This window comes from Mus caroli, unplaced genomic scaffold (assembly GCF_978045245.1).
Source record: "Mus caroli unplaced genomic scaffold, Mus_caroli_1 scaffold_20, whole genome shotgun sequence".
Classification (NCBI taxonomy): Eukaryota; Metazoa; Chordata; class Mammalia; order Rodentia; family Muridae; genus Mus; species Mus caroli.
In genome coordinates this window covers 50,110,410-50,137,592 of record NW_028227275.1, presented here as the reverse complement: position 1 = coordinate 50,137,592, position 27,183 = coordinate 50,110,410, and the positions used below count along the sequence as shown (strand labels likewise).

Sequence of the window (27,183 nt, the reverse complement as noted above, 5' to 3'; positions counted from 1 at the left end):
ATATATCCAGAAGATGTCCCAACCAGTAAGAAGGACACATGCTCCACTATGTTCATAGCAGCCTTATTTATAATAGCCAGAAGCTGGAAAGAACCCAGATGCCCCTCAACAGAGGAATGGATACAGAAAATGTGGTACATTTACACAATGGAGTACTACTCAGCTATTAAAAAATGAATTTATGAAATTCCTAGGCAAATGCATTGACCTGGAGGGCATCATCCTGAGTGAGGTAATCCAATCACAAAGGAACTCGCACAATATGTACTCACTGATAAGTGGATATTAGCCCAGAAACTTAGGATACCCAAGATATAAGATACAATTTGCTAAACGCATGAATTTCAAGAAGAATGAAGACCAAAGTGTTGAAACTTTGCCCCTTCTTAGAAATGGGAACAAAACACCCATGGAAGGAGTTACAGAGACAAAATTTGGAGCTGTGATGAAAGGATGGACCATCTAGTGATTTCCATATGCAGGGATCCATCCCACAATCAGCTTCCAAACGCTGACACCATTGCATACGTTAGCAAGATTTTGCTGAAAGGACCCAGATATAGCTCTCTCTTGTGAGACAATGCCAGGGCCTAGCAAACACAGAAGTGGATGCTCACAGTCAGCTATTGGATGGATCACAGGGCCCCCAATGGAGGAGCTAGAGAAATTACCCAAGGAGCTAAAGGGAACTGCAACCCTATAGGTGGAACAACAATATGAACTAACCAGTACCCCGGAGCTCTTGTCTCTAGCTGCATATGTATCAAAAGATGGCCTATTTGGCAATCACTGGAAAGAGAGGCCCATTGGACTTGCAAACTTTATATGCCCCAGTACAGAGGAACCCCAGGGCCAAAATGGGGGACTTTTGGGATAGCATTGAAAATGTTATCGAGGAAAATACCTAGTAAAAAAATTTAAAAAATGTGTTATTTGAATTTCAAAATATTACCCATATTCATTTGTCTAAATGACAATAGTTTCTACCTTGACTCCTCAGAGTACACATCCACTCATGTATGATGGCTGATGTGGGTGGGGAGGAAATGTCAGAAGCCAAAGTTTCTGCCTCTGAGTCAGTGGAGAGGAAGTCCTGGCACAATCAACCAGTCTGCTATCTACAAAGGGGGAACAGAGTCCTGTGAGAACACACAATCAAAATTTCTCCTGGAATAAATCATCTGACATCAGATCCTTCCCATTGTCTGGTTAGTACATCTTTTTATTTTATTAGAGGTTGAGGAGTAAATTTTACTTAAAGCAAGTTTTTTAAACAAAAGACATGTTTTGTTCTGTAACATTTTATGATTAAAATAATCTATAATGCATGGTTTAAAATATGATAAGGAGGTGAATATTTATAGTCCTTATTTTGTAACTTAAATATTTGAGTGTTTAAAGTTTGATGTGCTCTCTCTACAATAACCTGTCATTGCTGATTTTAGGGAATGCCAATGGAGTGTGAGATACTGAAGTCCAAACACCATTTTTTAAAAGCATAGTAGGAAGAAACATAAGCATTGTCTGTTTTTTTTTTTTAATCTATTGGCATTCCTAAGAGTGTAAAACAAATGTCATACCTCATCTTTGAAAGCTTCTCCAAAGTACAGGTTCCCAGAGCAGCTGAAGATCCAGAGAACCAGGTCCTCCATCTAGAGCCAGTCAAGCTAGTCTCACCTGTTCTTTTTCCAGGGTAATACAGACTACACACATAGCCTGAGACTCTGGGGGATGCCAGAGGCCCAGGTGTTGGGAGGAGGAGCATTGATATAACTTGACATTGGTTAAAACATGAAATACCAGTATGGCCTATCAAAGTTGAGATGGGATCCATGGAGAGATAGATGCAATTATAATTTAGGTTCTTGAGCCAACAGGGTGTAGAGTCAACTTGAATCTAAGTTGTTGAAACACCATTCAACAATGACCCTGGATCTTGATATCACTGGATGGGAAACATGGAATTATTCAGGTACTTTCCCAGTGTGTGTGTGTGTGTGTGTGTGTGTGTGTGTGTGTGTGTGTGTGTGTGTATGGTGTGTTGGAGCTTTGTTCCATATACCATATGTATGTATGTATGTATATATGTATGAATGTATGTATCATGTGTGAATGTATGTATGAATTTATGTATATATGTATGTTTGTATATATGTAATGTGTGAAGTTGTTGGAGCTTGTTGAAACTTGCTTCATTTACTAAGTACCCTAAGCATTCAGTTTCACTTTCCCTCAAAAGGCCATTTTTAGTTTCAGCTTCCCCTCAGCACTCCTTGTGATATCTTGTGGAACTGTTCAGTGTGCCCCATACCTTTGCCTGCTCTCCCTATGGGAGTTAATCCCCCCAGCTGGTGCCCTGTGGTTTATAATTATTTTCATGTTATTTGTTTTCTGGGAACCTGTACTCTGGAAGCCAGCACTGCAGTGGTGGCTTGTGTGTGTTGCTGGATATCAAACCAAGAAGGATCCCTTATCTAGTCTCAGCAGTGTAGAGAAAACCAAGAAGAGTAGAATCACAAAACACTATTGAGTACCCAGTTATCAATGTTGCCACTGCTCCTATGGATGCTTCCTACAGTGGACTTCTAAGACAGCTTCACTTACTGCTAACACTATCATGGCTGAAGAAGCTACACAGATCCTGCATTTCTGCATTATCTAGAACCAAAGTCACTGCATTGTACCCAACCCACATTCCTGCCCCTGAAGGCCTTTCACAAATCCAGCTGTGGATGAGGTTACTACTTGATTAGATGCACAGGTGTCCCTCCATCATCTCACTCTCCTCCATTGTGATGGCTTTGCTCACTTATCAGCTCTCCTTTCAGATGCTTCCATCTCCATGAAGCTCCTCTTCATTCCAATGTTTGCGGTCAGTGGTGACCTCTGAGCTCTCCAGAGGCTCTGCTTTACCAGGCAGAGAACAGATTGTCCAAGATTCTAATGGCAGGTTTCCTTATTAGCTCACTGAATTTCCTAGGATTTCCCCGAATTTGTTCCTGAATTTTTGAATTTATCAAACTCTTTGGAGAGGAGAGTTTATGAGACATTTATTTTATCTGTGGCCTGTACTATGATTCATTAATGTAAACTTAATCTAAGAAATGTGTATTGAGTAAGAGAAATGAAATTTTATCCCCCAGGGGATCATATGACAGAGACTTTGCTTCTAACATATAAATGCTGAAGTAGCAGTACCTATAAGACAGCAGTTCTCAACCTTTGGGATGAGACCCCTTTAGGGGTTGAATGACCTTCTCACAGGAGTCACCCAAGACTATTTGAAAACACTGTTATTTACATTATGACTTATAACAATAACAAAATTGCATTTATGAAGAAGAAAGAAAGTAATTTTATGGTTGGGGAAGGGTCACCACAACATAAGGAACAAAGTTTTGTGACATTAGGAACTTTGAGAACCACGACCCTAGGCAAATGTTTAGGTAAGTGGAAGTCTTGCTCTTAGAATGGATTCAAGTAGTGTTATGTGACCCTGGTTAGTTTATATGGGGATAAATTGTGGTATTAAGAAAACCTTGGACCTTGCTCACAGTTTCTATTTCACCAGGCAACAGTAACCTCTCTCATTTCCAGTATTACCTGTCTTACGTTGTGACCTTAGCCAGATAACCTTAAGTAGAGCTGTCAACTTCTGTGGTCATGTCTTTTTTATGCCACAAAATAATGTTAAATAAATACCCCTTCAATATATGTTAAATAAATCTCCCCAACATCAAATATTTTATCAAAGTAATGTGAAAGTGGTTTTGATTTTATGTGAGGCATCTTAGGTTCATTGGACTAATGAGATAATGAAAGAAATGACTGTGGTTAAGTTTGTCTTAGAAAATAAGCTTTTAGATGCTTCTTAGACCCAGAAAAGCACTGTATTCATTGTTGCTGTGTAACAATGATAAATTTATGATTAGTCTCTGATGGAAGAGTTTCCTGTACACACAAACATTTAAAATCTATGCACACAGTTTTCTAGAAAAACACATATCATCCATAATAGTGTCTGGGTTTGTTAACTGTATATGGCATCAATCCCCTGGTGGGGCAGTCTGAGACTCTTCTATTGTCTGACAAATACAGAGGTGGATGCTCTCAGCCAACTATGACTGAGCAAAAGATCCCCAATGGAGGAGCTAGAGAAAGGACTGAAGGAGCTGAAGGGATTTGCAGCCCCATAGGAGGAGGAACAATATGAACAAACCAGTTACCCCACCCCCCACCAGAGCTCTCAGGGACTAAACCACCAACCAAAGAGTACACATGGAGGAACCCATGGCTCCAGCTACATATGTAGCAGAGGATGTCCTTGTTGGACATCGGTGGGTGGAGAGGCCCTTGGTCCTGTATACTACTATACATACTGGCTCAATGCCCCAGTATAGGGGAATGCCAGGACAGGTAAGCAGGCATAGGTGGATTGGCAAGCAGGGGGAGGGGGATGAGATAGGGGATTTTTGGAGAAGAAACCAGGAAAGGGGATAACACGTGAAATGTAAATAAAGAAAATATCTAATAAAAAAGAAAGAAAAGAAAAAGAAAAAACCATGTCTCTAGAAAACACATGTAACTACAATATGTGAATTTTTTCAAACATATTTGGAAAGGCCATCTAAATGACATTAGTCTGAGTGTATTAAATCTTTAATATTGTACATTTGTTATATTTTGGTATGTCTACTCTGTTTAGTTATGTTTTTCTTTTTATCAATATATAACTAACAAAATTCATCATACAACATGTTTATATATCATACTATTTTGTTTATATTCTTTGGTGGAGTTTTACAAAATGGAAATATCCAAATTTATCATCACAGTAAGTGATATTATTTTCTTGTGGAATAAAAACTCTGTTGATGGGAGCCACTCCTTTTGAGTATATATATATATATATATATATATATATATATATATATATATATGCCTTAGAGGAGGAATCGAAAGTCAGTTAACAGTTTTACAGAAAAATAGGAAGTGGTTGAGTTTTTTCAGAGATTCATATCACAGCCTTTATAATTTAGAAAGGTGCTAGAAGAATCATGCAAATTTAAGCCAAGCAAGGTACCAAGTGTGGCTCTGAGCAAAGACTCTGGGGTGCCTTTCCAGAGCTTGGCCCTCCTCTCACAGAGGACAAGCATTGTGGAAGTAGGTAGGTGCAGGAATTTGGCTTCCTAGGCTTCAACATGATGGCTTTTAATTTACTGGATGAACATGGGACATCTAGGTGAAAATAAGAAAAATGAGGTCACCTTTCACTACATACACTAGACTTTTGACCTTGGGTTTAGTGCACACTTAACTGTACGTTGGGAGGCAGTTTTGGTGCAAAGAATAAGGACAAGGAAAAGACAAAGGCTTGTTAAAGTGTCAGCAATACTTTCTCCTCCAGCGTCCATGACCTCACCAGTCACAGGTAGGTAGCTATCTTTACAATACCAGTCATGGATTTTTCTCCTATTGTGTCTTTAAGGCCATTAGACATCTCTTGGCTGCCCTCAACATAACAAGTGCCACTGTTGTACCCTTGAGAAGATCTTGGGTGTTCACCCTTAAATGAAAACAGCAGGCAATTACTAACTCCTCCAGCAAGAAGTTCCCTGATGGGTTATCCAGGTCTAAGTGATCATTTCTAAACATATTTACAGACAAGTAACCTTAGATGGACCAAACATTGTGTGTGTGTGTAAAATAATATGCATATTTAATAATAACAATTAAAGGGAAAGAGTCATGAATATAAAGAAAGTAGGAGATCATGAGAAAAGTTGGAGAGAAGATAGGATGAGATGGAAATGATGTAAATACACTACTCAAGTATAATATCAAAAATAAATTTTAAAATAATAAAATTTAAAATTAATTAAAATTTAAAATAATAAATAAATAAATAATAGTTTTAAACAAAAATTAAAAGAAAAGATAAAGGCTTTAAGAAGGCTTCAGTTGAGCACTGTGTGAAGTTGCTTCAATTTTTTTATACTCAGGCTACCAAAAACCTGAAAGTGATATTTATATTATTGACCAATCTTTTCACATATGCTTAATAAACTTCAATAATATTAATCTCTCTCACCTACATATTATTCTCATAATCCATGAGTTCAGACAGTATCTGCTCCATGCAGAATTTGGTGAAAATTCCAATGATGGGGGCTGAACATTCAGCCTGACATGATTAGTCTGCTCTTGGGATGAACTGTGACCTGAAGTAGGACTCAAAGGCCAAGAGCTGAAGCCTCCAATATAGATGTTCATTAATGGAGGGCAATGAGAAAACACTTAGCAGTATGAAGATCAAAAAGATACTTGGTAGCAATTGTGCCCAATGCACTTTTGCACTGATAAAGTCAGAGTGATCCAAAGAATGTCAGTAAACAGGAATTCCCATCTTAGTGAAAGCTATGAAAAAACTTCAAATTATTCAATCTTTTATGTGTATAGGTGTTTTGTCTGCATGCATGTCTGTATGCTGCACACATATTTGGTGCTCAAAGAGACCAGAGAAGGTGTTTAATGCCCTACAATTTTAGGTACAGGTGGATCTGAGCTGCCATATAGGAGCTAGGAATTAAACCTGGGTCCTCTGGAAGAGCCTCAAGTACTGTTAAACACTGAGCCATCTCTCAATCCCTCAGATTATTGGACCTTGGCAAAGGCTTTTCTCTGCTCAGACTTCATTTTTGTATCAGCGTCAATTACCAAAAACTGTTGAGATGTAGGCTTAATTGTTGTTTGTTTCTATTTAAGTTTGATCAAAGAGAGTCATGTCCCCCTTTAGGTTCCGATCTTTATGCTTGCTTTTAATAAGTGTGACCCAACAGGGGAATGAATAGACAACCAAGGATTTCAGAACATAGCAGATGTCTGAAGGCATTTCTGAGGGGCATGGTAGAGGTTCTTTGTACCAAATGAGTAAGTTGTGCATTTCACTGGGCTCAACCCTTCACCTTGGACCCTCTTAAGAACACCTTTGCCTTCTGGAACATGAAAAGGAAGATAGAAGAGACGGAAGTTTAGACGGGAAAGGACATTGACATCTCATTAGGCAACTTCCTGCTGTTTAGGGGAATCAAGTTCCTGAGGGCAAATCCAATCTCTATCATCAGAATATCTCTAACCAGCCACCGGCAATCCAGCAATCCAGCAATAGCAAAAGCAGCAAAGGCAGCAGCAGGAGCAGCAGCAGTAGGTGACCAGCAGCCATCACAGGCTTGCTCAGGGCTCTGCACTCTCACATTCATACTCTTTCATGAGTCCAAGCATTTGCAGTTGGCAAAAATCATGCACATCCTACAGCACTAGACCATTCTAGTTATCAGCTGTGGCCAATCTGAAGCAGCCTCATATCCCACACCTTGGATTAAAACAAAAAACATATTCACATAACATAACTACCCGGGTTTTTAAAGAAACCACAATTCTCACTAGAGGGAAGTACCAGGGACTGCTTAAATTCTCCTTGCACTGCAGGTTGGTTGAGTGGTTCACAGGCAGAGGGGAGCTGTATCTGCTGGAAGCCAGAGACTCTGTGGGGAGACTGCACAGACGTGATTTTGTTGTTGTTGTTGTGGTGGTGTTGGTGGGAGCTGAAGGTGACGTGGGGTACACTTCCTGAAGATGAAGTCAACATGCACAAATGCTCCAACTACTAACTTGAAAAGTCAAGTCCAAAGTACTTGTCAATATATAAAGAAAAAAGCATGAGCATTTAAAATAAAATTGGAAATATAATTGGTGAACCTTCTCTTATCAAGAGATTAAAACTGTTTTTCTGTCTTATCTAAGCTTATTATTATTATCATTATTATCATTATTATTATTGTAACATGGGAAGATTTCGTTTGGAGTTTACCCTTAAGTGGGAACCTGGCATTAAATTATTTCCAGAACTTCATCCACAACTTCATTCTTATTTCAGTACTGTTTCTGCTGCCCTGGAAACCATGCAAGGACAGGAACAGACCACCATGGCAGTGGTTCCTGGAGTTGCTCCACCTTCAGAGAATTCTGTTATGAAATCACAAATGTGGAATGAGAACAAAGAGAAATTCTTGAAGGGGGAACCCAAAGTCCTTGGGGTAAGACATCCTTGGATCTCAGGGGAGAATGATTTTGAAAATATGCACATGATTTTTAAAACGATGCAGACATGCAATGACTTCTCTCACTATCTTCTTGGTACCCCAATAAATCCCAAGGGGAAAAGCATTTGAGTTTCATATGTATCATTTGAAAACTGACATGTTAGTCTATGCCATCAGAATTCCAGTTTAATCCATTTAAAATATACAAACTGCAGGTAAGTTCCAGGCTGTGGAGCTTCTTCTTTTTATTTTTTTTTCAAATTTTTTTTAGATATTTTCTTCATTTACATTTCAAATGCTATCTCGAAAGTCCCCTATACCCTCCCCACCATGCTCCCCTACCCACCCACTCCCACTTCTTGGCCCTGGTGTTCCCCTGTACTGAGGCATATAAAGTTTGCAAGACCAAGGGGCCTCTCTTTCCAATGATGGCCAACTAGGCCATCTTCTGCTACAATATGCACCTAGAGACACGAGCTCCAGGGGGTACTGGTTAGTCCATATTGTTGTTCCACCTATAGGGTTGCAGACGCCTTCAGCTCCTTGGTTACTTTCTCTAGCTCCTCTATTGGGGCCCTGTGCTCCATCCAATAGCTGACTGTGAGCATCCACTTCTGTGTTTGCCAGGCACTGCCATAGCCTCACAAAAGACAGCTATATCAGGGTCCTTTCAGCAAAATCTTGCTGGTGTATGCAATAGTGTTTGTGTTTGGTGGCTTATTATGGGATGGATCTTCTAAGATGATCATACCTAACTCAGTATAGAGAAAAAGCTATAAAGCAACAGCTGTGGCCTGGCCTGTGGCTGTCAAACCTATTGTGTTCTATATAAACAATTGCAATGCCATTGAGCAACCCTCCATTCTCCACATACTTCTATTCACTTCCAGAAGAATGTGCCTAAAGAGTACTTTAAAAAATAGCATGCTAGGCAAGTTAAAGGCCAGCAAATGCTGAAAGTACTCACCGGGCCAAGCTGCTAATCTCTGGACAGTTGCCATTAGACAGACAGCTGTTTCTTTTCTACTTCTCTGTTCGAACTCTTATAAAAATTGTCATTTTTCATGACATATGTTTTATGTTAACATAGAATATGCATACCATAAAAATATCAAGAAGAATTTTTAAATTGAGAGCAGTTTACTTTTACAGCAAAAGTGAAGCGGAGAGAAAGATATGTACACACCCAGTGATGTGCACTCTGAACTTATTGCTTTGTCTTCTACTAGTTTATTAATTTCTATAAATATTAATGCAAAATAAATCATAATAACATCATGTAGTAATACATTTTTTTCAAATTATTCTAGATTTTTAGTTTTATTTGTGGTGGATAATGCTTTTATTTATTGATTGATTTTCTAGGTTGTACAAGTTATGATTGCTCTCATAAACCTCAGCTTCGGAATAATAATTTTGGCAAATTTATTTTTTGAACCACTCATTTCTGTGGTCTTAATGGCCCCAATTTGGGGACCAATAATGGTGAGTAACATACAGTCTTATATAACTGGGGATAATAACATCCTGTTGTGACTATACTAACTTTGGGTGAAGTATTCTCTCAACTCTTTCAAGTTGAGAACAGCATATTCAAGTTGATGCAGTATTTCTTTGTTCACATTAAAATATCCACATGCCATTCATATGAGATAGGTGAACTGTTTATTGAATATGTCACTTAAGATGTATTGTGAGACACTAGCCAACTGCCCACAACACCCGCCACAGGATCTTAAGACTTCTGGTGAGGGGAGCACAGCTTCTGCTCCAATCCAATTGCGCGGGACCTGAGACTGCATTAGTTAGGGAAGCAGAAACCAGCCTGAGTAGGGCCGCAGGCCTCACCCGGCCGGATCAGCGCCAGGGTAGCGGGAGCGCAGGGTTGCCTGACACCCGCCAGCTACCCACGACCCCCGCCGCAGGATTTTGGGACTGCTGGTGAGTGGAACACAGCTTCTGCTCCAGTCCAATCACGCGGGACCTGAGACTGCTCTGGTTGGGGAGAGAGAAATCCGGCCCACACAGGGCCACAAGCCTCTTCCGGTCAGAAAAGCACCTGAGCAGCTGGGGCGCAGGGTCTGCTGACACTCGCCAACTGCCCACAACACCCGCCACAGGATCTTAAGACTTCTGGTGAGGGGAGCACAGCTTCTGCTCCAATCCAATTGCGCGGGACCTGAGACTGCATTAGTTAGGGAAGCAGAAACCGGCCTGAGTAGGACCACAGGCCTCATCCGGCTGGATCAGCGCCTGGGTAGCGGGAGCGCAGGGTTGCCTGACACCCGCCAGCTACCCACGACCCCCGCCGCAGGATTTTGGGACTGCTGGTGAGTGGAACACAGCTTCTGCTCCAATCCAATTGCGCGGGACCTGAGACTGCATTAGTTAGGGAAGCAGAAACCGGCCTGAGTAGGGCCACAGGCCTCACCCGGCCGGATCAGCGCCAGGGTAGCAGGAGCGCAGGGTTGCCTGACACCCGCCAGCTACCCACGACCCCCACCGCAGGATTTTGGGACTGCTGGTGAGTGGAACACAGCTTCTGCTCCAATCTTTAAATAGTGACAACGATAACAACTAACCCCAGAGATTACCAGATGGCGAAAGGTAAACGTAATAATCTTACTAACAGAAACCAAGACCACTCACCATCATCAGAACCCAGCACCCCCACTTCACCCAGTCCAGGGCACCCCAACACACCGGAAAAGCTAGACACGGATTTAAAAGCATATCTCCTGATGATGATAGAGGACTTCAAGAAGAACGTTAATAACACACTTAAAGAAATGCAGGAGAACACTGCTAAAAAGGAAGAAGACAATAAAGAGGAAGCACAAAAATCCCTTAAAGAATTGCAGGAGAACACTGCTAAAGAGTTACAAATCCTTAAAGAAAAACATGATAACATAATCAAACAGGTAGAAGTCCTTACAGAAAAACAGGAAAACACATCCAAACAGATGATGGAAATGAACAAAACCATACTAGACCTAAAAAGGGAAGTAGACACAATAAAGAAAACCCAAAATGAGGCAACACTGGAGATAGAAACCCTAGGAAAGAAATCTGGAACCATAGATGCAAGCATCAGCAACAGAATACAAGAGATGGAAGAGAGAATCTCAGGTGCAGAAGATTCCATAGAGAACATCGGCACAACAATCAAGGAAAATGTAAAATGCAAAAAGATCCTAACTCAAAACATCCAAGAAATACAGGACATAATGAGAAGACCAAACCTACGGATAATAGGAGTGGATGAGAATGAAGATTTTCAACTCAAAGGACCAGCAAACATCTTCAACAAAATTATAGAAGAAAACTTCCCAAATCTAAAGAAAGAGATGCCCATGAACATACAAGAAGCCTACAGAACTCCAAATAGACTGGATCAGAAAAGAAATACCTCCCGACACATAATAATCAGAGCAACAAATGCTCTAAATAAAGATAGAATACTAAAAGCAGTAAGAGAAAAAGGCCAAGTAACATATAAAGGCAAGCCTATCAGAATTACACCAGATTTTTCACCAGAGACTATGAAAGCCAGAAGATCCTGGACAGATGTTATACAGACACTAAAAGAACACAAATTCCAGCCCAGGCTACTATACCCAGCCAAACTCTCAATTAACATAGATGGAGAAACCAAAGTATTCCACGACAAAACCAAATTCACACATTATCTCTCTACGAATCCAGCCCTTCAAAGGATAATAACAGAAAAAAAACCAATACAAGGACAGGAACCACGCCCTAGAAACAACAAGAAGGTAATCCCTCAACAAACCTAAAAGAAGACAGCCACAAGAACAAAATGCCAACTTTAACATCAAAAATAACAGGAAACACCAATTTCTTTTCCTTAATATCTCTTAATATCAATGGACTCAACTCCCCGATAAAAAGACATAGACTAACAAACTGGCTACACAAACAAGACCCAACATTTTGCTGCTTACAGGAAACTCATCTCAGAGAAAAGGATAGACACTACCTCAGAATGAAAGGCTGGAAAACAATTCTCCAAGCAAATGGCGTGAAGAAACAAGCTGGAGTAGCCATTCTAATATCTGATAAGATTGACTTCCAACCCAAAGTCATTAAAAAAGACAGGGAGGGACACTTCATACTCATCAAAGGTAAAATCCTCCAAGAGGAACTATCAACCCTGAATATCTATGCTCCAAATACAAAGGCAGCCACATTCATTAAAGAAACTTTAGTAAATCTCAAAGCACACATTGCACCTCATACAATAATAGTGGGAGACTTCAACACACCACTTTCACCAATGGACAGATCATGGAAACAGAAACTAAACAGGGACACAGTGAAACTAAGAGAAATTATGAATCAAATGGATCTGGCAGATATCTACAGAACATTCTATCCTAAAACAAAAGGATATACCTTCTTCTCAGCACCTCATGGTACCTTCTCCAAAATTGACCACATAATTGGTCACAAAACAGGCCTCAACAGATATAAAAATATTGAAATTGTCCCATGCATCCTATCAGATCACCATGGACTAAGGCTGATCTTCAATAACAAAATAAATAATAGAAAGCCAACCTTCACGTGGAAACTGAACAACACTCTTCTCAATGATACCTTGGTCAAGGAAGGAATAAAGAAAGAGATTAAGGACTTTTTAGAGTTCAATGAAAATGAAGCCACAACATACCCAAACTTATGGGACGCAATGAAAGCATTTTTAAGAGGAAAACTCATAGCTCTGAGTGCCTCCAAAAGGAAACTAGAGAGAGCACACATTAGCAGCGTGACAACACACCTAAAAGCACTAGAACAAAAGGAAGCAAATTCACCCAAGAGGAGTAGACGGCAGGAAATAATCAAACTCAGGGGTGAAATCAACCAAGTAGAAACAAGAAAAACTATTCAAAGAATCAACCAATCAAGGAGCTGGTTCTTTGAGAAAATCAACAAGATAGATAAACCCTTAGCCAGACTCACTAGAGGGCACAGGGAAAGCATCCTAATTAACAAAATCAGAAATGAAAAAGGAGACATAACAACAGATCCTGAAGACATCCAAAACACCATCAGATCCTTCTACCAAAGGCTATACTCAACAAAACTGGAGAACCTGGATGAAATGGACAAGTTCCTAGACAGATACCAGGTACCAAAGTTGAATCAAGATCAGGTTAATGATCTAAACAGCCCTATATCCCCCAAAGAAATAGAAGCAGTCATTAATAGTCTCCCAACTAAAAAAAGCCCAGGACCAGATGGGTTTAGTGCAGAGTTCTATCAGACCTTCAAAGAAGATCTAATCCCAGTTCTTCACAAACTATTCCACAAAATAGAAACAGAAGGTACTCTACCCAACTCATTCTATGAAGCCACAATTACTCTGATACCTAAACCACAAAAAGACCCAACAAAGATAGAAAACTTCAGACCAATATCCCTTATGAATATTGATGCAAAAATCCTCAATAAAGTTCTTGCTAACCGAATCCAAGAACACATCAAAACAATCATCCATCCTGACCAAGTAGGTTTCATCCCAGGGATGCAGGGATGGTTCAATATACGGAAATCCATCAACGTAATCCAGTATATAAACAAACTCAAAGATAAAAACCACATGGTCATCTCCTTAGATGCGGAAAAAGCATTTGACAAGATCCAACACCCATTCATGATAAAAGTCTTGGAAAGATCAGGAATTCAAGGCCCATACCTAAACATGATAAAAGCAATCTACAGCAAACCAGTAGCCAACATCAAAGTAAATGGTGAGAAGCTTGAAGCAATCCCTCTAAAATCAGGGACTAGACAAGGCTGTCCACTTTCTCCATACCTATTCAACATTGTACTTGAAGTCCTAGCCAGAGCAATTCGACAACAAAAGGAGATCAAAGGGATACAAATTGGAAAAGATGAAGTCAAAATATCACTTTTTGCAGATGATATGATAGTATATATAAGTGACCCTAAAAATTCCACCAGAGAACTCCTAAGCCTGATAAACAGCTTCGGTGAAGTAGCTGGATATAAAATTAACTCAAACAAATCAATGGCCTTTCTCTACACAAAGAATAAACAGGCTGAGAAAGAAATTAGGGAAACAACACCCTTCTCAATAGTCACAAATAATATAAAATATCTTGGCGTGACTCTAACTAAGGAAGTGAAAGATCTGTATAATAAAAACTTCAAGTCTCTGAAGAAAGAAATTATAGAAGATCTCAGAAGATGGAAAGATCTCCCATGCTCATGGATAGGCAGGATCAACATTGTAAAAATGGCTATCTTGCCAAAAGCAATCTACAGATTCAATGCAATCCCCATCAAAATTCCAAATCAATTCTTCAACGAATTAGAAAGTGCAATCTGCAAATTCATCTGGAATAACAAAAAACCTAGGATAGCAAAAACTCTTCTCAAGGATAAAAGAACCTCTGGTGGAATCACCATGCCGGACCTAAAGCTCTACTACAGAGCAATTGTGATAAAAACTGCATGGTACTGGTATAGTGACAGACAAATAGACCAATGGAATAGAATTGAAGACCCAGAAATGAACCCACACACCTATGGTCACTTGATCTTCGACAAGGGAGCTAAAAACATCCAGTGGAAGAAAGACAGCATTTTCAACAAATGGTGCTGGCACAACTGGTTGTTAACATGTAGAAGAATGCGAATCGATCCATTCCTATCTCCTTGTACTAAGGTCAAGTCTAAGTGGATCAAGGAACTTCACATAAAACCAGAGACACTGAAACTTATAGAGGAGAAAGTGGGGAAAAGCCTTGAAGATATGGGCACAGGGGAAAAATTCCTGAATAGAACAGTAATGGCTTGTGCTGTAAGATCGAGAATTGACAAGTGGGACCTCATGAAACTACAAAGCTTCTGCAAGGCTAAAGACACCATCAATAAGACAAAAAAACCACCAACAGATTGGGAAAGGATCTTCACCTATCCTAAATCAGATAAGGGACTAATATCCAATATATATAAAGAACTCAAGAAGGTGGACTCCAGAAAGTCAAATAACCCCATTAAAAAATGGGGCTCAGAACTGAACAAAGAATTCTCACCTGAGGAATACCGAATGGCAGAGAAGCACCTGAAAAAATGTTCAACATCCTTAATCATCAGGGAAATGCAAATCAAAACAACCCTGAGATTCCACCTCACACCAGTCAGAATGGCTAAGATCAAAAATTCAGGTGACAGCAGATGCTGGCGAGGATGTGGAGAAAGAGGAACACTCCTCCATTGTTGGTGGGATTGCAAGCTTGTACAACCACTCTGGAAATCAGTCTGGCGGTTCCTCAGAAAATTGGACATAGTACTACCGGAGGATCCAGCAATACCTCTCCTGGGCATATATCCAGAAGATGTCCCAACCGGTAAGAAGGACACATGCTCCACTATGTTCATAGCAGCCCTATTTATAATAGCCAGAAGCTGGAAAGAACCCAGATGTCCCTCAACAGAGGAATGGATACAGAAATTATGGTACATTTACACAATGGAGTACTACTCAGCTATTAAAAAGAATGAATTTATGAAATTCCTAGCCAAATGGATGGACCTGGAGGGCATCATCTTGAGTGAAGTAACACAATCACAAAAGAACTCACACAATATGTATTCATTGATAAGTGGATATTAGCCCAAAACTTAGGATACCCAAGATATAAGATACAATTTGCTAAACGCATGAAACTCAAGAAGAATGAAGACCAAAGTGTGGACACTGTGCACCTTCTTAGAATTGGGAACAAAACACCCAGGTAAGGAGCTACAGAGACAAAGTTCGCAGCTGTGATGAAAGGATGGTCCATTTAGAGACTGCTATATCCAGGGATCCGTCCCATAATCAGCTTCTAAACGCTGACACCATTGCATACACTAGCAAGATCTTGCTGAAAGGACCCAAATATAGCTGTCTCTTGTGAGACGATGCCGGGGCCTAGCAAACACAGGAGTGGATGTTCACAGTCAGCTATTGGATGTATCACAGGGCTCCCAATGGAGAAGCTAGAGAAAGTACCCAAGGAGCTAAAGGGATCTGCAACCCTATTGTTGGAACAACATGATGTACTAACCGGAACCCTGGAGCTCTTGTCTCTAGCTGCATATGTATCGAAAGATGGCCTAGTCGGCCATCAATGGAAAGAGAGGCCCATTGGACTTGCAAACTTTATATGCCCCAATATAGGGGAATGCCAGGGCCAAAAGAATGGGAATGGGTGGGTAGGGAAGTGGGGGGCGCTATGGGGGACTTTTGGGATAGTATTGGAAATGTAATTGAGGAAATTATGTAATAAAAAAAAAAAAAAAAAAAAAAAAAAAAAAAAAAAAAAAAAAAAAAAAAAAGAAACAATGAAAAAAAAAAAAAAAAAAAAAAAAAAAAGATGTATTGTGACAGCATGTAGTCATGTACTCCCACAAGGGTTACTTAGACATTGACACAACTGATATCCTCAGAAGCTCATTGCTAATCAATCATAGGGTTACTTAGAAAGAGTGATATGGCTTGCTGACCTGTTTCACTGCTCATATAATGTTTACAAGTATATTCACAAACCAAGGATAACTGTCCTCCTATTGTTAACTTGGGGAATTGAGATCTGCTTCTCTAGCTAGGAAGGGATCACAAAACTCTGAAGCCCATGAAAGAATGAATGAAACACGGGCGTTGTTGGCAAAGGAGAGGGGAGAAAGCTGAGCAGGTGATTAACAGCATCTGACTAGACAAATCTCAATAAATGCTTAAGAGAATAGGAAAACTATAGGTGAATTATGTTTCAATTTTTAATAAAATAACTAATCATAAATTTGAACAAAATTTTTAAAAGTTAAAAAACTTTCCTCTATAAATAAAATTTGAGAGAATTTGGTTTTCAGAGTTCAGAATATCAATTAAGTATAAAAATCGAACATTTTGTTACCTATATGTTATATGAACTTACAAGAAGAAAACAAAATGCATAACCTTGGGTTATTTGTTATTTTACAGCTTACAGTCTTATACAAGTGTTGCAAGCTTTTCATTTATTAATGATCTGGAGAATGAGAAAATTTAGTTATTTGGGAAACTCCAAGCACAAGCCTGGCCCGGTTCATGTGGCAAGGTCCACGGCAACCAGAACAACATAACAAGACCTTATGTCAAACATCTAAAATAACCACATGGAATAATCTATTAAGAAAACCTTGCTGGTTCTTCCATAACTCATTTTACTTTTCCTCTGCTCTCCTGGGAATAGGGAAGGTGGGTGACATAGGAAACTGCTGCCTTTTAGACAGTCGGTCACTTTACTAAACCCAGTTGATTAACAAGTCAGGGTTAGTATGCTATGAGTTATACCAACTGTTTAAAGATGTTTAACCTGGATATTTCCCCTCATGTCCAGTTCATTGTCTCAGGATCCCTGTCAATTGCAGCAGGAGTGAATCCTACAAAAAGCCTGGTATGTAATTTGGTTTATTTTGCTATCAAAAGGGAGTAATTTCATCAACTATGCATATATCTGCTACAATATAAAGGGGTTAATTCTATTTTTCTAAAGTCATAGCTATGGGCTTTAGAAGGACCTGACTTTCAAAAGTGTAGCTGAGCCACTGGTTCATAACAAGTCTCATCATGTCTGACAGGATATAATGTCAAGGCAGTTGCTGGAAGGATCTTGGTGCTGGTACAGTGAATTAGGGGAAGAAATGTCAGGCCCGTTTAGACAGATGTGCCTTGAAGCTTCAGATTCAGCCCATAATACTAACACCCAAATATTTTACTGATAAAAATAAAAAATATTGACTGACATATTAAAATAGCTTTTATAGATGTATCCAAAGTAATAGTTTGAAAAATGGTTTTTATAGAGTCCAGACAGTCAGAGGGTAAGAGCACTTGTTCTTACAGAAGACGCAGATCTTTTTCTATGCACCCACATGGTGGTTCACAACCATAAATAACTACAGTTCCATCGGATCCCTAGCCCTCATCAGGTTTATGTGGGTACCAGGGCCATGCACATGCTGCATGTACATATAGGCAGATAAATCATTTGTAAACCTAAAATAATGAATGGCTTAAAAAGACATTTACAGTGATATGTCCATCATAAAGTTGGTAAGGGTAATAGCCAGGAGTTCAACAATTATTTCATTTTCTAAAAGCTCCATTTAAATTTGACTTCCTGCAACAGGTAAACGTCAACTTCTGTAGCACTATCAAGATGACCTTTCTACACCTAAATCTTGTCTGCCTCCTTAGCATCTTTGACCAACACTGGCCTCTAAAATGTAGCTCATGTTCTAGATACAGGAGACTTTCAGTTTGCTGGGTAGTTTTACTTCTTACAATAAAGTTTATTTAACTGAACCATGAGAAGAGATTGTGGAGCTATATCTGCAGTGTAGGAGGAAATATGCAAAAGGGACACTGCCATCAGCATTTCCACAAGAACAGTTAGGATATGTATCAGAAGATGGCCTAGTCAGCCATCAGTGGAAAGAGAGGCCCATTGGTATTGCAAACTTTATATGCCTCAGTACAGGGGAACACCAGGGCCAAGAAGTGGGAATGGGGAGGGAGAGGAGGGGAGGGGAGGGCATGGGGGACTTTTGGGATAGCATTGGAAATGTAAATGAAGAAAATACCTAATGAAAAAAAGAAGGAAAAAAAAAGGGGCCCCCAATGGAGGAGCTAGAGAAATTACCCAAGGAGCTAAAGGGAACTGCAATCCTATAGGTGGAACAACAATATGAACTAACCAGTACCCCAGAGCTCTTGTCTCTAGCTGCATATGTATCAAAAGATGGCCTAGTCAGCCATCACTGCAAAGAGAGGCCCATTGGACTTGCAAACTTTATATGCCCCAGTACAGGGGAACCCCAGGGCCAAAAAGGGGGAGTGGGTGGGTAGGGGATTGGGAGGGTGGGTATGGGGGACTTTTGGGATAGCATTGAAAATGTAAACGAGGAAAATACCTAATAAAAAAATAAATTATATAAAAAAAAAGGAATAGCATGGTGGAAAATGACAGACAGGCTCTCCAGGTAATGTTTCAAAGACTGAAAATTTTACCATCAAGTTAGAAGAGCATCTTGTGCCCTTGAGAATTATCTGGAGAATTTAGTCTTAGGAATAACAGTTATTATGTTTTTATTTTGGCAATTAGAAGTAAAGATACTATAAGGAAAAATACAAGAATCTAGTTTGGATAAGAAGAGAATGAAATGCTGTTCTTCAAATATTGATGGAGCTATAAAAAGGTTGTCCTTGATAACTGATCCCCATTCCGTTTCAGATCATCAGCAGTCTAACTCTGAACACTATCAGCTCTGTGTTGGCTGCAACTGCAAGCATAATGGGTATAGTCAGTGTGGTTTTGGGTTCACATTCTCCGTTTCGTTATAATTATACAATCACCACGGTAAGTATTCACTCTGCTGGTGGGATGCCATGGAGGAGGCAAGGGCTCACTGACTCTTGCAAAAGCAACGGTCAACATTCTGATCACAAAATCAAAATTGTGGTTGGTACCTAAGGGGGCTTCCCTCCTCTAAGGAAAAGTGAATTGGCACAATGGGAGGAAGGATTTGTAAGGTTGGAACTGGGAAAAGAGGAAGGAGAGGGCTGTGATTAGGATGTAAAGTTAATAAAAAATAAATTATTGGGAAAAAAGAGAATAGGAAAATAAATCAATTTGCGATGTTGAAATGATAGCAAAGTCGGACAATATTTGAGATCAGGTGAAACTTCATTATTTCCCTTCTGTCTGTAACTAAGTCCAAAGGAAACCACTAATGTGGCTACTTCTCTGCCATAGGGACCCACATGTCATGTCTGATCTTCAGTTGGTGCTCAAGAGAGATCCAAAATAAAACTAAATTTCTAATCTGGAAGGTGCCAATCCTCTTGGGAGAAAAAGAGAAACTGTATAGCTTATAATATTTGCAAAACGGGTTTATAGGTGTAAGTTATTTGTAAGTAAGAGCAGATAGAGTGTATTCTACTTAGAATAACCAGAACAAGCCACAAGGAATTGCCAGTGATCAGTCAAAATGATCAAGAAATATGATAGGTCTTATAGCTTATAATATTGCATTATAAACACATGTATCTATCTGCTACTTATGTTGAAAAATCTACCTTTGCTTTGTTTTGCTTTGCTGATGTTTTCAGTATGTATGATTGATATTGCTGGAGATTGGAGTTTTACTGTGGAGCCAAGGTTACACTTGGGTTAAAAATCCACCCTCTCTTCTCAATGATGGGATTATAGTCATGAGTCACCAAGCCTAAGCATTTACTTGTTTATGTAAACTAAATTATATCTTATGTGAAATTGCTATCTCTCCTACTTTCTGTTCTCCCCTTGTGCCTGCCACAAGGCCTGAACCCAGAGGCTAAGAGATCTGTTGAAGCAGGAGCCAGGATGAAAACAATCAATGCAAATATTCTCACAATCCACTGAATCAGTGTCTCTCATGTGCCAAGCTCCTGATTAATGGATTAATTCACAGGAGAGGGACCATATCTGATCACTGAGATCATTCAAACCTGCCAATTCTAGGCACCAGTTCAAGGCAGGAGAATTCAGAAGTAATGTGTCACCTTGTTCTTCTATTTTGATCCTGTGGCTTGGTGAAGATACAGACAAAGCCAAATGTATTGAATAGTAAGGAGTATGGTGTCCAACCCTCCAATGATTTACTAGTGTTGTGACAATCACTACCAAATAGTGTGCCATCCACATAGATTTTATTACAGGATGACAGATTTTCAAAATGAGTCTTAATTACATAAAATCAACTGTTGGAAGGGTTTTTGTCTTCCCTGTGAGCTTTAGGGAAAAGTAACTTTCTCAGCTTTTGTGTTTCCACCTTCTAGCTACATTTTTTGGCCCTTCATTCTGCCCTCGATTTTCTAGGCAAACACTGAAGCATCCTCAACCTCTTAGAGTAGGCTTCTACAGGATCTTATTTCTATGAGCAAAGATGTCGTAATAACTTGGAAAGCCTGCACAGGCCAGGATATTTTGCATATATTATCTACTAAACAATCTCGATTCTCACTGTAATCCAGGCCAATCCTATCCTTGTGTTGGGACTATCCTGAAAGACTATCTTCTTCAAATATGAAATGATATTGTTTCCCCACGTGAAATGTCTTACACAGAGAACATCAGTCTTCAAGTTAATGGTTTCTGATACTTTTTATTAGTTAAAAAATAAGTGAGAGCTGGGCATGGTGGCACACGCCTTTAATCCCAGCACTCGGGAGGCAGAGGCAGGCAGATTTCTGAGTTCGAGGCCAGCCTGGTCTACAGAGTGAGTTCCAGGACAGCCAGGGTGACACAGAGAAACCCTGTCTCGAAAAATCAAAAAAAAAAAAAAAGTGCAAAAATTAGTACATTCAAGAGACCAAGAAATTGTCCTATGTTTTGGTGGTATTAAAAGCTGGATTTCCACACCCCTGGCCAGGGCCTTCCACTTTTGGCATGGTAATCAGTGGGAGGAGGGCATATTTCCAACTTGCAATCTCCATTCTTTACATTCCTTTGTATGAATCTGTTTTTAGGGTTTGGATATTTTGATGTTAATTTTAAATATGCTAGAATTCTGCATTGCTGTGTCCATCTCTGCTTTTGGATGTAAAGCGTCCTGTTGTAACTCCAGTGAGGTGAGTAGCAGTTGTTGTTGGTGATGCTTAGTAAGTCTCTATTACTCTGTAATCAGTCACAAAAATCTACCAGTTTACAAGGAAACATCTTTGTATATTACCTTCTTCAATCAAGACCATCAACAGCTTAGTCTTGTCCCTTGCTCAGTCTTAAGAGACTGTGTGAGCAGAAAAACTGAGGTTCCCTCTGAGTTGCCTAAATTCATTAATAATAGACTTAAAATCAGACTAGGAGGGAAGCTCAAGGCCCCTTTTAGGACAGTTTGAGGGAGGGAAACCAAAACAACCAAAACAAAACAGGACAGACAAGCTGAAAATCTCATTATCTTCCAGGCAGAGGGAAAATGCAGAGAAAGACTTCAAAATCCCAGAAAGTCTGGGAAAACATATTTAGGAGTGCTAAGCCACCCCTCTGAGTTCAGAGGTCACCCACTTCCAGATCCTTGTGTTATAGAGCAATGCACTGTACCTGGGACTCATGTTAGAAATAGAGACAGTTGATCAAGGAAAGAAAAGCATTCCTAAAAATGGAAGTAGACTAGTGAGCTGTAGAAAGAGCCTGAAGAGCATCCAGCCACAGAATGAAGCACCTTTTATAGGACCATTAGAGACTTGGCATCTTTGTATCTGGTGCACTCACTGCCCGACAACCTCAGTCAGTATGTTGTCTTCTGTAGATGAAGCCCAGGTGAAGAAGAGCTTAGAGCCTTCTTTTGGGTACTGGTGTCTTTCACATTGTATATGGCCAACTTGCATATAGTGTGTTTTTTATCAAATCCAGCCCCATTCACTTGACTGTAATTCTTCCTTTCTAGTCCCTATTCTCCTGTCTAAACTTTGTTCATAATATTTATTGGGCTTTTATTTCTCAGAAACTTTCAGTTTAGGCACAGCTGGCCATTGTCTTAACCCAAGGGCTGCTGCAGATGCTCTTGAACAAGGAGGAAGAAGAAGGTCACATAGGGAGAAGACAGTCACATACATAGGAGAAGAAAATAGCCAGGAAGTAGATCAGATAAGGTCCTTCAAAGTTTATATAAGAAACTAATGTAACCTAGCAACAGCTCCCTAGAATTGAGGAATGCTGTTCCTGCTGTCCTCTAGTGTGTTAACCCACAAAAGCAGTGACCCATGCACATGTTTTGCTTAAGTATGTACATCTTCTGCATTCTACTACTGGCACATGCATCTTGATTGTGAAGGTCAGAATATATTTCCATGTGTCATGATGTGTCTGCCATTTTGGACCACTGTCCTGTGTGCAGAACTTCACTCAAGGCCACCATGTCAAGGTCTGGATGTGCAGCTGTCAACAGGAGCAAGCTAATTTGGAAGAATGCTACTGTCATTATCTGTGACAGTTTGGTTCAAATAAGTCATTTACATAGAAGACTGATGCTCTAAGATGTAGCTGCAATGACCAGCTACTGAGCTGCCACAGAAAGGGTAACCTAGGTTTGTAATACATCATGATCCTGAAGTGGCCCAGACACCACTCAGTGCGATGTTTGATTCAACTTAGTAGCCACAGTATAGACATTAATAAAAGTAACACTATAGAATATAGAAATGGAAACACTGAGTATACTGGGTGACTCAATGACATTGTGATTTATTCCACAGGTTCTTGTAGTGCTACCATCAAATCCTGCTGTGACTGTGATGGCACCCCCTATGACGCTTCAACCATTGCCACCATCAGAACACCAAGGGAAAAATGTTCCAGAAAATGTATATAAGAACCACCCAGAAGAAATAGTCTAATTTTCTTGTGTGTATGTGAATGTGTGTGTGTGTGTGTGTGTGTGTGTGTGTGTGCATTTCCCTGAAATTAACACTTCATTGCCCTGGCTTTTGGGGGGAATATCAGACATGCCATAACTTTGTAAATCAAACATCTACTAGTACAACAACACTTTAACATCCTCCATTGATTGTATGTACAAGGGGCAATGAATTAGCAAAGATATTTTGAAAGCAAAATGAAACAAACAAACAAGCCAGCAAACAAAATAAGACCTGTTAATAAAGTGAGGTCTTTTGCAAAGAGTAAAGAAAGGTGTTCACATTTCTTTGGGGCTTTTGCTAAATAAGTAGATTTAGCTGCTTTTGATCATGTACAAACACATGAATTATGTATATTATATTACTAATGATAGGAACCAATTTTTATCTCTGTGCATATTCATCATATAATAGCATACTCTATACTTTAATTGATATGGTAAAAATTATAATAAAGAGAAGTGACTGAAATCAGAATACCTGATCCTTAAATATACAAACACACACACATTTACATACATAGTGTATATCTCTGTATATACATAGTACATGTATGGTGTGCATATAGAGATTATAGAAGGTATATATACACATATGTGTACATATTACATATGACCTAAAAAATCACTTATAACTGTGGTTTGACGCTGTAATCTCCCCTAAGGCTCACATCTTTGAACAGTTGGTCCCAAGTAGTGCCATTATTTTGAAAGATTGCTGAATCTTTCAGATATGTGGCCTAACTTGTGAAACTAAGTCACTAAAGGTTGGCTTTGAAGGTGACACTGCCTTCCAGTTGAATGTTCACATTGACTTTCAAGTTAAAAGCAAAATCCAAAGTGTCTGTTTATTAGGCTAAATTTCCCCAAAAGACATAATTGCCAGTAAATTCTTAGATAAATTGATTCTAATATGTGATAATATTTATTATTCATTATAGAATAAGTCTGGATCCTGCATTAATTTGGCATAACATGGGTTAAAATGTTTGCATACTTCCAAGCAGCCAGCATACATCTGCAGGTATTGATGTGTTCCAGGAGCCAAATGTAACAAAACCATAAGCCTGATGTTATTTCTTTACTTATTATCCTAAGTTAACTTTTAATATAGTTATATCAAGACAGTTCTCAGAAAGAAAACATGAAAAACATAACAAATGGGATTGGAGAGACGGCTCAGCAGTTCAGAGCACTTGTTGCTCTTGGACAAAAACCTGGTTTCAGTTCCCAGCACCACTTTGTGGCTCACAGTAATCTTGACTCAGGTTCCAGGAGATCTAATACCCTCTTCTGACTTTTGCAGGCACAGTCCCACAAGCTGTGCACATACACACATCATACCAAAAAACACATAAAATGCAATAAGAACATGTAAAAATATAAAGAATATTACATAAGACAAAAGTGCGAAGCAATTGATTAAAGACAAAGACCAATAAGAAAATGATTGATTTGAAGCTGTTTCACAAGAAAAAACAAACACCAAACAAACCAAAGCAGACCAAACAACATTTTCCCTCATTGGAGTTACTTAAATACCCACCCATAGAGTCAGACCAGCCCACAGCAGTGCTTCCTGTTGGCCATGGGTCACACTCACAAAGATTTCAATGATTCTCTCAGTTCTGTTTCCTTCCATGCTGCTCTTTCTCTGTCCTTTGTGTGCTGTTGCTTCCTTGTTCTCATTACAGGAAGTGAGTTCTCAGCTACAGATGGGATGTCCCAGTCACTTATGAAAGTGCTTATGCTAAGCTCTCAACCCTTTGTTCTCTGAATCTGGTCACAGCACACAGCAGTGGCCAAGCTGCATCCACAGCTTCATCTTTCCTATTGCCCAATAAGCCACAGACATTATGAGCAAGACTGATGGTATTGTGAAATACTGCATTTTCCCCTCTCCATTTGAAGCATTTGTTTTCTTTTTTTTCCTTTTCTCATCAAGAAAATAGATTAGTAGAAAAGGTGAGTAGAGGAAAGAGGAAGGGAAGCATTTTTCCTACAGCTGCAAGGTTGCATTTCCTAAAAGTGTAAATAATTTATTCAGTTTTCTTATGTTGCCTGCACTGTTTCTCTGGAAGCATACTTGAGGAAAACACAATTCTGACTTCTCCAGAGGACATGCTGCTGAACCCATAAGCAAGGAGACTGTTTTCTGTCTCATGTAACACAGAAAGATGACAGGAGATATCACAGCATTATATGTGTCCCTACAGGGGTGCCTGTGGTTTTACTGTGGACAGGAATCACTGAGGATGCTGAGTTCTAGAGGATAAAGAGAGGGCTGGTTTAATTGGGAAATTTCACACATAAGCCAGAGAAGATACATCTCAAAAAATATTTCTGAGTAGTTCCAGAATCTACTCCTGTTTTCTTGTTTTGTATCACAATCTTATACTCATCCTTTTTGGAAAGTCATGATAAACATAAGTGAGCTTTTATTGTATGTATACAACCACACACACACACACACAAAACCTAAAACAAAAGGAAAAGGAGGAAGTATACCAAGAATTTAACCAAACTTAGATAATCTGGTAACATTCTGCTCTTAGTTCTTTTTAGAATCCTCAATAGCTATAATTGTGTATGGTATATAGTCACCATATATAACTCTCTCTCTCTCTCTCTCTCTCTCTCTCTTTCTTTCTCTTTGTGTGTGTGTGTGTATGTGTGTGAGTGTGCCTAGGAGTGGTATAGCTGAGTCCTCAGGTAGTACAAAGTCCAATTTTCTGAGCAACTGTCAAATTGATTTCCAGAATGGTTGTGCCAGCTTATAAATCCCACCAATGATGGAGGAATGTTTGTCTTTCCCCACATTCTCTCCAGCATCTGCTGTCACCTGAGATTTTGGTCATGGCCATTCTGACTGTTCTGAAGTGGAATCCCAGGGTTGTTTTGATTTGCATTTCCCTCATGACTAAGGATGTTGGACATTTCTTTAGGTGCTTCTCAGCTATTTGAGATTCATCAATTCAGAATTCTTTGCTTATTTCTGTACCCCATTTTATCTATCTATCTATCTATCTATCTATCTATCTATCTATCGGATGTAGGATTGGTAAAGATATTTTCCCAATCTGTGTCTTTTGTCCTACTGACAGTGTCCTTTGCCTAACAGAATCTTTTCAATTTTATGAGGTCCCATTTGTCGATTGAAGATCTTAGGGCATAAGCTCTTGGTGCTCTAATCAGGAAATTTTCTCCTGTGCCCATGTATTTGAGGCTCTTCTCAATTTCTCTTCTACTAGATTCAGTGTATCTGGTTTTATGTGGAGGTCCTTGATCTACTTGGCCTTGAGCTCTGTACAAGGAGATAAGAATGAATAGATTTGCCTTCTTCTACATGCTGACCACCAGTTGAATAAGGAACACTTGCTGAAAATGCTTTCTTTGTTCCACTCTCTGGGTTTGGCTTCCTTGTCAAAGATCAGGTGACCATAGGTATGTGGGTCTTCAGTTCTATTGCATTGACCTACATGCCTGTCTCTGTACCAATACCATGCAGTTGTTGTTTTTTTCCACTATTGCTCTGTAATAAAGTTTGAGGTCTGTAATGATTATTCTGCCAAAAGTTCTTTTATTGTTGAGAATAGTTTTCATTATCCTG

General features: G+C 39.5%; 1 protein-coding gene across 1 annotated transcript; it reads left to right on the top strand.

The window, feature by feature from the left end:
- The first annotated feature begins 1,115 nt into the window (after positions 1 to 1,115).
- LOC110288941 (membrane-spanning 4-domains subfamily A member 4D-like) lies at positions 1,116 to 26,910 on the top strand. Its single transcript, XM_085834011.1, has 7 exons — positions 1,116 to 1,208; positions 7,937 to 8,096; positions 9,468 to 9,587; positions 17,516 to 17,572; positions 19,412 to 19,537; positions 21,688 to 21,789; positions 23,413 to 26,910. Exons 2-7 carry the CDS (start codon positions 7,962 to 7,964, stop codon positions 23,551 to 23,553), a joined length of 681 nt encoding a protein of 226 aa, XP_085690137.1. The 5' UTR covers positions 1,116 to 1,208; positions 7,937 to 7,961; the 3' UTR covers positions 23,554 to 26,910.
- The last annotated feature ends 273 nt before the right edge of the window (positions 26,911 to 27,183 follow it).

What these genes read in the sequence shown, in the direction of transcription:
- LOC110288941 (XM_085834011.1), top strand. Translation starts at nt 7,962, where the DNA reads ATGCAAGGACAGGAACAGACCACCATGGCAGTGGTTCCTGGAGTTGCT. An exon ending in TGAATCCTACAAAAAGCCTG is followed by an intron (nt 17,573 to 19,411) that starts GTATGTAATTTG and finishes ATTCCGTTTCAG; the next exon opens with ATCATCAGCAGTCTAACTCT. An exon ending in CCTGTTGTAACTCCAGTGAG is followed by an intron (nt 21,790 to 23,412) that starts GTGAGTAGCAGT and finishes TTTATTCCACAG; the next exon opens with GTTCTTGTAGTGCTACCATC.